This window comes from Mytilus californianus, unplaced genomic scaffold (assembly GCF_021869535.1).
Source record: "Mytilus californianus isolate M0D057914Y unplaced genomic scaffold, xbMytCali1.0.p SCAF_3, whole genome shotgun sequence".
NCBI lineage: Eukaryota > Metazoa > Mollusca > Bivalvia > Mytilida > Mytilidae > Mytilus > Mytilus californianus.
Window position 1 is genome coordinate 101,832,304 of NW_026262679.1, and position 13,213 is coordinate 101,845,516.

The 13,213-nt window shown below is 31.5% G+C and overlaps 1 protein-coding gene across 1 annotated transcript; it reads left to right on the plus strand.

Annotated features, from left to right (window-relative positions):
• The first annotated feature begins 5,794 nt into the window (after window positions 1-5,794).
• LOC127733699 (uncharacterized) lies at window positions 5,795-8,841 on the plus strand. Its single transcript, XM_052243012.1, has 2 exons — window positions 5,795-6,234; window positions 8,058-8,841. The coding sequence occupies exons 1-2, from the start codon at window positions 5,795-5,797 to the stop codon at window positions 8,839-8,841; spliced, it is 1,224 nt and encodes a 407-aa protein (XP_052098972.1).
• Window positions 8,842-13,213: the final 4,372 nt, after the last annotated feature.

Genomic DNA, 13,213 nt, shown 5'->3' on the forward strand with positions numbered 1-13,213 from the left:
GATAAATAATGAATATGAGTGTGCATTCGCATTACTATAAGATGTGTCACGGTATTTGTTATCCAACATTCATGTTTTAAGTTATGATGTTGTATTTGCAATTCTGATCGGATATTGTTAAATGTCTTATCCTTTGTAGTTGTAATTCTACCCCCTTTTTTATTTTCTATTCGTATGTAAAAGTAAAGATAATTAATCACCCAGTTCAATTCTAAGATTTTAGTTTAAAGCAACTATATGAACACTATTTATTTGTTTTACAATTTGATTTAGAAATAATACCGACATAGCTAGATAATACAATTATTTATCTAATTACTTACACAATTCTATATTAATATTCTTGTAATTGTTATAAAATACATCAGATGACATAGTTACAAACCTGATCTTGAACAGTATCAAAATTTTTTTTATAAATTTACCTGTGACGTCACTTTTGTGGCGTTGACCCAGTCGTGAAAGACAGTTCGTGGTTCTGTTGTGCTGTTTTGTGTACTGCCCTATGTTGTTTTACGTGTTTGTTTTTATTCTGTGGTTAGCATGTCGAAATGTACTATTGTATTGTATTGTTTATTTGTAATAAAATTGAGAATGGAAATGGGGAATGTGTCAAAGAGACAACAACCCGACCACAGAACAGACAACAGCAGAAGGCCACCAACAGGTCTTCAATGCAGCGAGAAATTCGTGTATTTTTCTGTCCTGAATGTTCTTGTGTTTATTTGTACTGTATTCCTGTCATGTAATGGTGTCATTTGAGTGTTATATTTAACATTGCCATAAAAGTGTGAGGTTTGGCTAGCCACAAAACCAGGTTCAGCCCACCATTTTTTTCTTAAAATGTCCTGTACCAAGTCAGGAAAATGGCAGTTGTTATCTTATAGTTCGTTTCTGTGTGTGTTGCACTGTCGTTTGTTTTTTGTTCACTTCAGTGTTTCTGTTGTTTCGTTATTTTCCTCTTATAGTTGATGTGATTTCCTCGGTTTTAGTTTGAAATCCGGATTTGATTTTGTCTCAATCGATTTATGACTCTCGAACAGCGGTATACTACTTTAGAATTTGTCTTTATTTATACATCTATTTTATTTTACATTGATGGATACAGTACATATATACAAATAAAATGTAATATCTTTAAAATGCAATCAATACCCAGCCAAACAAATGACTTATGAGACACTCTTAAAACATACATGTTCATACATACAATAAACTGCATGCTAATTTATATCATTTAAGCAATATGCTTGTCTTTGAGGTGTGAACACCCTTTCTTCCAGGAGAAGCCATTTTGCTGTCATGGTAACCAGAGTCAGATAGTGAAGGTCTATATGGTACTCTACTGTTTAAATGTTTGAATCTTGCGTTTCTTGGATAACCACTCTCAATTTTTGTAATTGGAACTTGTCTGAAATAAAACATTTAAGGGCATACGATACAGTTACAGGGGAGATATTGACGTTGCTAACGTAAAAATGTTATTTTTCGCGAGTCAAACTGCGATATATCGAGAAAAGATGCATTTTTCGAGTTATTTCAATCATTAGCATGAAAAAGAGTACATGAACCACTCTTTTTTAAAATGACATTTGCCTTGATACTGTATGAAGATTATTTGTTCCAAATTTTATGAAAATTTTATAAAAAATTTTTAATTAGATAATTATGCAGAAAAAAATGCCGTTATTTTTCTAAAATCATGAATATTTAATAAATTGTTTTTATTTATAAAGAATTGTTACACAAATTAAGAGCATTCTTTAGTAAAGAAGATATTCCTTATCTTTTTACAAAAATCCGCATGTGTTTAATTTTTGAAACAAGAAAGTTAAGTATGTCTGTCCAAAGGAAAGAAATGACCAAGAAACCAAAACTTTAAGAAAATGTCTAAAATTTCGACCCCATTTATCTCTAAATTTAGCCCATGAAGGTATATTTTTTATTACATATTTGAATTGACCAAGTGAAAAATAGCTTGTATGCAAATTTTCGTAAAACAATCACCGTGGGATCAAAACTGTATCGTATGCCATTAAAACAATTTATATGTACACAAGTACTATCTTATTCATTAAAAGAGCAGAACTTTTCTTTCCTTGCACACTGACAAATTAAATTTCAAGCTTTCAAACTACAGTTATTTCCACATGACTGTATATTGGCAACAAGCACGTGTATTATTGGTTGTATCAAAAATTTCAATCATATTGAAAAATACTAAAAATCAAAATAAATTTCAAAGTATAGATGAATATGCTGATTTCATTCATATCAAGAATAAAACTTGCCTACATAAACCAAATAAACCAAAGTTTAATACTGCCTTAAAATGTAATCTTTTATTTGTTTTTCCTCTGGTCGTTGGTTGTTGATGCTGTCTTGATTCAGGATTTTTGCAGAAAATAAAACATTTCTGATCCAATTTTTTGAAAATTTAAAGTACTACCTTTGTATTGGAGAAGCTTTTCTATGTGTATCAGTAAAATCATCTGACATTTTATCATCTGAATCCAAATCGTCAACAGTTGATTTTAAACCATTATTTATCCTTATCTCCTTCCTTTCATTTGAATCTGAGATGTTATTTTTCAAATGCTGGAGTTCTTTTTCAGCCTTATCAGCCCTATCTATCAAATCACTTATGAACTTTTCTAATATTTCTCTGCTCTGGCTATTGCTTCTTTCTCTGCTGTTGAGGTTAAAAATGTTTTCAATGACTGCAGCTCTCTGAAAATAAGACAAATGTATATATGTATAGTTTAAAGTTGGAAAGAGGGGTTTTTTTTGCTAATCTAATATAAAATTGCAAAGGTATAACCTGTGTTAAATTGATCTTTATGGAAGATAAGAATTGGGGACATAAAAAAATGTAAAAAAAAATTAAACCTCTCAAAAAGATTCAATTTAGGAAAACCTGAATTTAAATCTTTGTAAAACAACCCACTTTACAGAATGGAATGTTCATTTTAGTATCAAGTATTATTTTTATAGATGAAATTGGCACTGCCAATGACTTCAAACAACAGCTCAGAATGCCACAAGTAAAATAGAAACTGCATCCTATAAGTCACTTGTATACTCAACAACCATTCACATTACACGTTACAAAAAAGGGTAAAAATATACATAATCATATAAAAGCTGTTAATAGTATTAAAAAGTTTCCAGAGCTCAGCAAATTGGCTTTACTGATCAACTTCATTTGTAAAAAATGCATTTTAAAGATGATAGCATACAATTCAAATGGTAGGGAACATAGTAACAAGTGCATACCTTCATTGATTTTTTAAATACATATTTTGTTCTTGGAAGTTTAAAAGTGTTTGTGGTACAAATGTATTACCATGTAAAGCGAAATACAAATTCTAGTAGAGTCATAGTTCTACTAGAATTCTATATATTTCTGATGAATCCTCCCTCTTATATTTATGGCACCCTCAGCGGAGTTGGGGTGACATACTGTTATTGTTCCGTTCTTTTTTTGTCTTATTTTTATTCTTCCACACATTTTGTCCACGCTATTTCTCGGAATTGGTCAGACCAATGTTGATGGAACTATACCATGATATGAACCGCCATGTGAAGTTGTGTAAGAGATATTGGAATGGAACAAAATGGCCGCCGTTACCATGGAAACTGCAAAAATGTGAAAAAAAATCAAAATTCTAAATCTTTTGTTATAAGAGCCAACTTAATGAAACTTTATACAAATGTTGGCAGTGGTGCCCTGAGGTACCAACAGTACTTTGCTTCTGCAAAATGGCTGCCATTACCATGGAAATTGGAGAAAAGGTTAACATTGACCCTATGGGAAAAAACATCAAAGCAGTATTTTCTTAAGGAATATAAGATCAAATTGAAACAAGTTTCATGTATATATAAAATGGTATAAATCAAAGTTAAAACTGTTGTTGGAATTTTCGAAATGGACACCGTTACCATGGAAACAACAAAAATGTCCAAAAATGTCAAAATGCTTCAAACTTAATGAAACTCATTATAAATGGTAAATGGCAAGTAAAGATAAGACTTTGGACTTTGGAATTTCCAAAATGGCCGCCGTTGCCATAGAAACTGCAAAAATGTGAAAAATTGAAAAATGCTAAAAACTTTCAGAAAATTTACAAACAAATATGTTGTGATGTATTTATGTGTAAATATGTTTTATATTTTCAAAATGGCTGCAGTTTAGTGGCAATGTGGGAAGGGTGCCATCCGCTATTGCTTGCAATCGCAAATCTAGTTTTGATTGATATTGTAAAATCTATTTTATTTGGCATAAATGTCACGTATATGTTGAATTGGTTATGATTTTTAAATATTAGATCAATATATTCTAATTTTAAGCAATGGAACATTTTGGGAAAACACAAATCTGTTTGCGTCTACAAAAGCACAAAATCTGCTACAGGTTGTTATATTATCTACCTATGCAGTACAAAATGTGTGTACACAATTGTTATCTAACATTTTATAAGGTAAATTTATATCTCATGATAAAATTGAGCTGACTTAGTTATTTGAGATACGAAATAGGAATTGGAACATACAGTTGAAAAAATGGCGTTTTCACAATCAGTTCATAAAAGTCAAATACCTATAAACTGTCATCTCTGTGATATTGAGAAAAACATCAAGTGGAAATGCCTTGAATGTGACATTTTGCTGTGTGACAATTGTAAAATAAAAGACATCCAAGGAATAAAAACTCAAAGGACCATAAGGTAATCAATATCAAAGATGTAGGACTGCATAGTGAAGGATTAGATTTTACTTATATAAAATGCAGGGACCATTCGGGACAAACTTGTTACCTTTTTTGCAAGACATGTAACAGTCTTGTATGTCCAACTTGTGTATCGAAAGTATACAAGCAAACATGATTTAATTGAAATCAGTGAAGCACATAACATGACAAAAGATAAACTGAAGAAAGGACAGAGGAGAAATGAGTCTGAAAAAGCTGAACACAGAAAGGACATTTGGAAAGACTTAAGATTCGTGAAAATGCTAAATATATCCGAGTCATAGATAATATTAATATTCAAGGAAAAGCTTTGTAACAGGCTGTTGACAAAAATATTGAAAAAATAAGAAATGAAGAGGATTAAGATTGGAAAACTATTTTGCAATCAATTGATGCTGACCTTGGTGCCATATTAAGTTCCATGCTACAGTCTAATGAAAAAACCAATGAAGCAGAAGACTTAATAAACAACACTGATATTGCAAAGTTTTTTCATGAAGTCAGTAGAATGGAAGATTCAATGGATGTACCAGCACCAAAAACCAAGTCAACATACAAATCCATACCAGACTTTATCTCAGGGGAGATAACTCAGTCTAATATTGGAGTGTTACAAAGTAAGGTCAGTCCTCTAGAATTAAGTGTCCTCTTAATATCAATAAACAATACCAGACTGAACTTAGCCAGGTATCAGATATAATTCCTTTGTCTGACAATTCAATCTGGTCAATTATCAATTTATATGGAAAGTTAATGAAAGTAAAACCTGAAGGAAATAATCTGAAGACAATATCTTCTTTGAACATTGATGTATATGGTGTGACACTTACTGCTGGGAATGACATATTACTAGATACTGGTAATTCCAGAATACAACAACTCAGCAATATCACTGGAAAAATAACAGACACGGTATATGATATATCACCTTTAAAATTTACAACCGTTCATATGACATGTAATAATAAAGTCGTAGTAGGAGCTGTTAATAAACATGGAATGATTGTGGTAATGGTAATGAATAAGAAAGGTGAGCATGAGACTATGTATGAACATGATAAATATAATCAACCTATATTTACTTATCCTGTGAATATAACCAGTACAAGTAATGGGGATATACATGTGGCAGATTATAAACCAGGTAGTGTCAGAGGTAGAGTGGTGGTGTTAGAACAGGGAAGAGATAGAATCAATACATATACAGGACATACAGATGTCAACAAGGGAATACTATTTAAACTTGTCAGAATAGTGTCAACACCAAGAGACAATGTCATTGTGACTGATATGGATACTTATACCTTACATATACTAAACAACAATGGACAATTACTGTCATTTTATAAAACAAGCAATATAGAAATTAAATATCCATTCTCCTTTGCTTTCACACAAACAGGACAACTTTTGAATGGCTGTTCTAAACCAGTAAACAGTAAAGCCAAGGATGCAAAGATATTTACAGTGAATATATCAGGATGGTAAAAAGTAAGTGACAATATGTTATATAAAGATACTTCTGATAATTTGAGCATTTAATAAATATTCTCTTATGGGTGTGGCCTGTTACCTATTTCTTGCATGAATAGATATTTCTCGTATCACACTGCACGGAGTGTGATACGAAAAAGTGATATGAAAATATGCGTTAATTTGATTGGCTTATTCAGCATCATGAGACGATATTACGACATTTCCATTGGCTATTCGTTAGGTCATTGATAACTTTCAAAGGTTAAGACGATGTACATTTCGTCCGTGGAATGCCATATTAAGATCCATGCTACAGTCTGATGAAAAAATCAATGAAGTAGAAGACTTGATAAACAACACTGATATTGCAAAGTTTTTCCATGAAGTCAGTAGAATGGAAGATTCAATGGATGTACCAGCACCAAAAACCAAGTCCACATACAAATCCATACCAGACTTTATCTCAAGGGAGATAACTCAGTCTAATGTTGGAGTGTTACAAAGTAAGGTCAGTCCTCTAGAATTAAGTGTTACTCTTAATATCAATAAACAATATCAGACTGAACTTAGCCAGGTATCAGATATAATTCCTTTGTCTGACAATTCAATCTGTTTAAATAGCAATTTATATGGAAAGTTAATGAAAGTAAAACCTGAAGGAAATAATCTGAAGACAACATCTTCTTTGAACATTGATGTATATGGTGTGACACTTACTGCTGAGAATGATATATTACTAGATACTGGTAATTCCAGAATACAACAACTCAGCAATATCACTGGAAAAATAACAGACACGGTATATGATATATCACCTTTAAAATCTACAACCGTTCATATGACATGTAATAACAAAGTCGTAGTAGGAGCTGTTAATAAACATGGAATGATTGTGGTAATGGTAATGAATAAGAAAGGTGAGAATGAGACTATCTATGAACATGATAAATATAATCAACCTATATTTACTTATCCTGTGAATATAACCAGTACAAGTAATGGGGATATACATATGGCAGATTATAAACCAGGTAGTGTCAGAGGTAGAGTGGTGGTGTTAGAACAGGGAAGAGATAGAATTAATACATATACAGGACATACAGATGTCAACAAGGGAAGACCATTTAAACTTGTCAGAATAGTGTCAACACCAAGAGACAATGTCATTGTGACTGATATGGATACTTATACCTTACATATACTAAACAACAATGGACAATTACTGTCATTTTATAAAACAAGCAAAATATAAATTAAATATCCATTCTCCCTTGCTTTCACACAAACAGGACAACTTTTGAATGGCTGTTCTAAACCAGTAAACAGTAAAGCCAAGGATGCAAAGATATTTACAGTGAATATATCAGGATGGTAAAAAGTAAGTGACAATATGTTATATAAAGATACTTCTGATAATTTGAGCATTTAATAAATATTCTCTTATGGGTGTGGCCTGTTACCTATTTCTTGCATGAATAGATATTTCTCGTATCACACTGCACGGAGTGTGATACGAAAAAGTGATATGAAAATATGCGTTAATTTGATTGGCTTATTCAGCATCATGAGACGATATTACGACATTTCCATTGGCTATTCGTTAGGTCATTGATAACTTTCAAAGGTTAAGACGATGTACATTTCGTCCGTGGAATGCCATATTAAGATCCATGCTACAGTCTGATGAAAAAATCAATGAAGTAGAAGACTTGATAAACAACACTGATATTGCAAAGTTTTTCCATGAAGTCAGTAGAATGGAAGATTCAATGGATGTACCAGCACCAAAAACCAAGTCCACATACAAATCCATACCAGACTTTATCTCAAGGGAGATAACTCAGTCTAATGTTGGAGTGTTACAAAGTAAGGTCAGTCCTCTAGAATTAAGTGTTACTCTTAATATCAATAAACAATATCAGACTGAACTTAGCCAGGTATCAGATATAATTCCTTTGTCTGACAATTCAATCTGTTTAAATAGCAATTTATATGGAAAGTTAATGAAAGTAAAACCTGAAGGAAATAATCTGAAGACAACATCTTCTTTGAACATTGATGTATATGGTGTGACACTTACTGCTGAGAATGATATATTACTAGATACTGGTAATTCCAGAATACAACAACTCAGCAATATCACTGGAAAAATAACAGACACGGTATATGATATATCACCTTTAAAATCTACAACCGTTCATATGACATGTAATAACAAAGTCGTAGTAGGAGCTGTTAATAAACATGGAATGATTGTGGTAATGGTAATGAATAAGAAAGGTGAGAATGAGACTATCTATGAACATGATAAATATAATCAACCTATATTTACTTATCCTGTGAATATAACCAGTACAAGTAATGGGGATATACATATGGCAGATTATAAACCAGGTAGTGTCAGAGGTAGAGTGGTGGTGTTAGAACAGGGAAGAGATAGAATTAATACATATACAGGACATACAGATGTCAACAAGGGAAGACCATTTAAACTTGTCAGAATAGTGTCAACACCAAGAGACAATGTCATTGTGACTGATATGGATACTTATACCTTACATATACTAAACAACAATGGACAATTACTGTCATTTTATAAAACAAGCAAAATATAAATTAAATATCCATTCTCCCTTGCTTTTACACAAACAGGACAACTTTTGATTGGCTGATCTAAACCAGTAAACAGTAAAGCCAAGGATGCAAAGATATTTACAGTGAATATATCAGGATGGTAAAAAGTAAGTGACAATATGTTATATAAAGATACTTCTGATAATTTGAGCATTTAATAAATATTCTCTTATGGGTGTGGCCTGTTACCTATTTCTTGCATGAATAGATATTTCTCGTATCACACTGCACGGAGTGTGATACGAAAAAGTGATATGAAAATATGCGTTAATTTGATTGGCTTATTTAGCATATGAGACGATATTACGACATTTCCATTGGCTATTCGTTAGGTCATTGATAACTTTCAAAAGTTAAGACGATGTACATTTCGTCCGTGGAAACGGACATTTGTGATTTCTTCAATAATATACAAAACACTCACACTTTTCAACTGACAATCTTCATTTTGCCAAATTTTATTACATTCTGAAGCTTATAATTTGAGCATTTAATAAATATTATTACCATAAAAATAAGAAGATGTGGTATGATTGCCAATAAGACACCTCTCAACTAGAGACTAGTTTATCAATACTCATTGAAGTGAACAAATCTGTGTTTAATGAATTAATAATGATATCCATTAGAATTAACAAGTGTGAATGGAGCAGAGAATTTTATTTGACAATGCATAAATAGAACCTGAATTCTTTAAAAAAAATGTTCTTAACAATTAATTTTTTGCAGACATTGTTTTATATTGAAGTCAACTCACAACTAATTGCATTTTCTATTTATTAACTATCCATTTTTGTAATTTTCATAGATCCGCATATTTACAGTGTAAGCAAATTGGAATGTAATTTTATGATCATGCTTAAATAATGTCATATTAAAGAGAATACTAAGAAAAAATATACTTTTGATAAGTTCATAAGATATCATGATATACACTTTGACATGTTACCTCTTGTTTTTTATTCATTAATACATAGGTAATACTTTTGACACTCTTTATGATCTTTTTTTTATAAGAATCTGTAAACTTTATAGTCAGGGTTTTATCTACTCCTGCAGTTTGAGTAAGTACTTTTACAATTGTCCATAGGGAACTTGCAAAAACGGCCAATAGTATTATGATGTTTTTTCCCTGGCATAGGCATTGTTATAAATTATGCGTTTAGAGCAATGGAATTAGCCCAGATATTTTCAGGTTAAAAAAGTACAAGCCCGGTTTTTTCTATTTCAATTTACATTTTTGTCATAATTCGGACTCAATTTATTTATGATTTTTTTTTATTATTAATGTTTTATTCAAATGATGTTTGTCTTTACACAACTATAATAGTTACATGTGTATAAAGCCTTTGCAAACTTCCCACATATATATATATATATCTTCATGCCTAATATATCATGTACTTTGTTACAACTCTAGATTCTACTGACGAGTAAAGGTAACACTAAACCACCGAAAGCTGAATTTTTAGTTCAGTCTAGGTGGCCGAGTGGTCTAGAGCGATGGATGCAGTGCAGGCGGTGTTGTCTCGATATCCCAATAGCATGAGTTCGAATCCCGGCGAGGGAAGAACAAAACATTTGCTTCCGCAAATTTGCAGATCTAACATTGTTGTGGTAAAATTTAGAGTAATTATGAAGGTAATATGTGTTTTCAGCCGTGTATCACCTTCACTGATGATCCAATGGATGGATCTGTCGTAGAGTTGTCACTTGTTTAGACGTATAAATATATGTCTTACATCTGAATTTCTTTAATTTGGATTTTTTTTCACTTTTTACTTACTTATATGTTAAGATGCTATACTTTACATTCTAATCAATAGTTGTAAATTTGTCATTTGAAATTGTTGAATTATTAACTGATGGTGTGTTTGTCATTTGCTGTTGACGTATTGTTAATTGACAGGATGAACGTTTATTATTATTTGAACATAACTTAACATGCAATAACTTAAATCAAATTATCAATACTAAAGTAATCTGATAAAGAAATCAGAAATATTATACTTGTGCAAATATAAAGAAAACAGTACATATAATTAATTTCTTGCTTTGAAACGTTCATTTAATATAATGTTTTGCCAATGTGCTGACAATTATGCATTACATGTCACTTTGTAACAAAAAATAATTAAATTGACTAACTGTAAATTTAGCAATTATTGCAAGGTTGTAATGTGACTGGGTGAGTATTGCAATAACAAGAACTTACATTCTGATATCTGATATATATATATCTGTATGAGGATTTGCCTGAAATTGCAATTATTTATCTCATATTTTCGATTAGACTTCAAAAATCGCAATATTAAATGCATGCAATTATTTCTGAATTGAAAGTATAATGAAAAATTCTTTTAACCGTCATTTAAATTTTTTTTTTTTAATTGAAATTTACATTTTTTAATATTTTGAAGTCAATTTATTCATTAAATTTTTTTTTATCTATAATGTTTAATTCAAATGATGCACATCTTCAAACAACATTATTATTTAAATTTGTCAAAATATGTTTTATTCATAATGTATAGCATAATAATTGGATTTCTTCAAAGCCAAGTACTTATGGTATATTTTGTTGTGTATATTATTTTAAAATCATTCTTAGTAGTTACATTGCTTCTATCTATTGACTGAAATCAGCCAGTTCATATATCTTATCATTAAACTTTACTGCAGTAACCACTTATAAAATAGTAACCAAAATAACCTCTTTTCCTTGTCAATAAGACGCAGGGTTCGTATTCATATCACATAAACCTCATGTAGTATTTACCACTGAACGTTAAACACCAATCCATTATCATAATCACCATGTTCATAAAACAAACCATTTAATCTTGAAAGAACAGAGTTCCAATGCCCCTGCATTAAACATATTTTATTTGTCCAAGGGCATAAACACAAAACATAGTTTTAAATCTTTTTATAGATTCTATATCTTAGAGAAATATAGGTTTGAGAGCGCTAACAAGAAATTTTACATATAAATAATATTTCCAAGGAACATAGCCCTTTGACAAGAATTGTTCCTGTTCTCGTGACAGCGCTTCCAATACAATTTTCCATTTAATTAATATTTCCAAGGAACATAACCCTTTGACAAGAATTGTTCATGTTCGCGTGACAGCGCTTCCAATACAATTTTCCATATACTAAATAATTCCAAGGAACATAACCCTTTGACAAGAATTGTTATGTTCACGTGACAGCTCATCCAATGCAATTTTCAATATAATTAATATTTCCAAGGAACATAACCCTTTGACAAGAATTGTTCCTGTTCGCGTGACAACGCTTCCAATACAATTTTCCATATACTTAATATTTCCGAGGAACATAACCCTTTGACAAGAATTGTTTATGTTCACGTGACAACTAATCCAGTGCAATTTTCCATATAATTAATATTTCCAAGGAACATAACCCTTTGACAAGAATTGTTCCTGTTCCCGTGACAGCGCTTCCAATACAAAAGAGGGACGAAAGATACCAGAGGGACAGTCAAACTCATAGATCAAAAAACAAACTGACAACGCCATGGCCAAAAATAAAAAGACAAACAGACAAATAATAGTTCAGATGACACAACATAGAAAACTAAAGACTAAGCAACACGAACCCCACCAAAAACTGGGGGTGATCTCAGGTGCTCCGGAAGGGTAAGCAGATCCTGCTCCACATGTAGCACCCGTCGTGTTGCTTATGTTATTACAAATCCGGTAAATAGTCTAATTCGGTTGGTCAATACAATTGTCAATATAATTAATATTTCCAAGGAACATAGCCCTTTGACAAGAATTGTTCCTGTTCACGTGACAGCGCTTCCAGTACAATTTTCCATATAATTAATATTTCCAAGGAACATAACCCTTTGACAAGAATTGTTCCTGTTCGCGTGACAGCGCTTCCAATACAATTTTCCATATACTTAATTTTTCCAAGGAACATAACCCTTTGACAAGCATTGTTTATGTTCACGTGACAGCTCTTCCAATGCAATTTTCCATATAATTAATATTTCCAAAGAACATAACCCTTTGACAAGAATTGTTTATGTTCACGTGACAGCGCTTCCAATACAATTTTCCATATAATTATTTTTTCCAAGGAACATAACTCTTTGACAAGGATTGTTCATGTTCACGTGACAGCTCTTCCAATGCAATTTTCCATATAATTAATATTTCCAAGGAACATAATCCTTTGACAAGAATTGTTCATGTTCACGTGACAACTCATCCAATGCAATTTTCAATATAATTAATATTTCCAAAGAACATAACCCTTTGACAAGAATTGTTCATGTTCACGTGACAGCTTTTCCAATGCAATTTTCCATATAATTAA

Excerpts from the sequence above, each read along its gene's own strand:
- LOC127733699 (XM_052243012.1), top strand. The coding sequence starts at position 5,795 with ATGTATGAACATGATAAATATAATCAACCTATATTTACTTATCCTGTG. Across the intron at positions 6,235-8,057 it reads ACAGTGAATATATCAGGATG|GGAGATAACTCAGTCTAATG; the intron begins GTAAAAAGTAAG and ends CTTTATCTCAAG.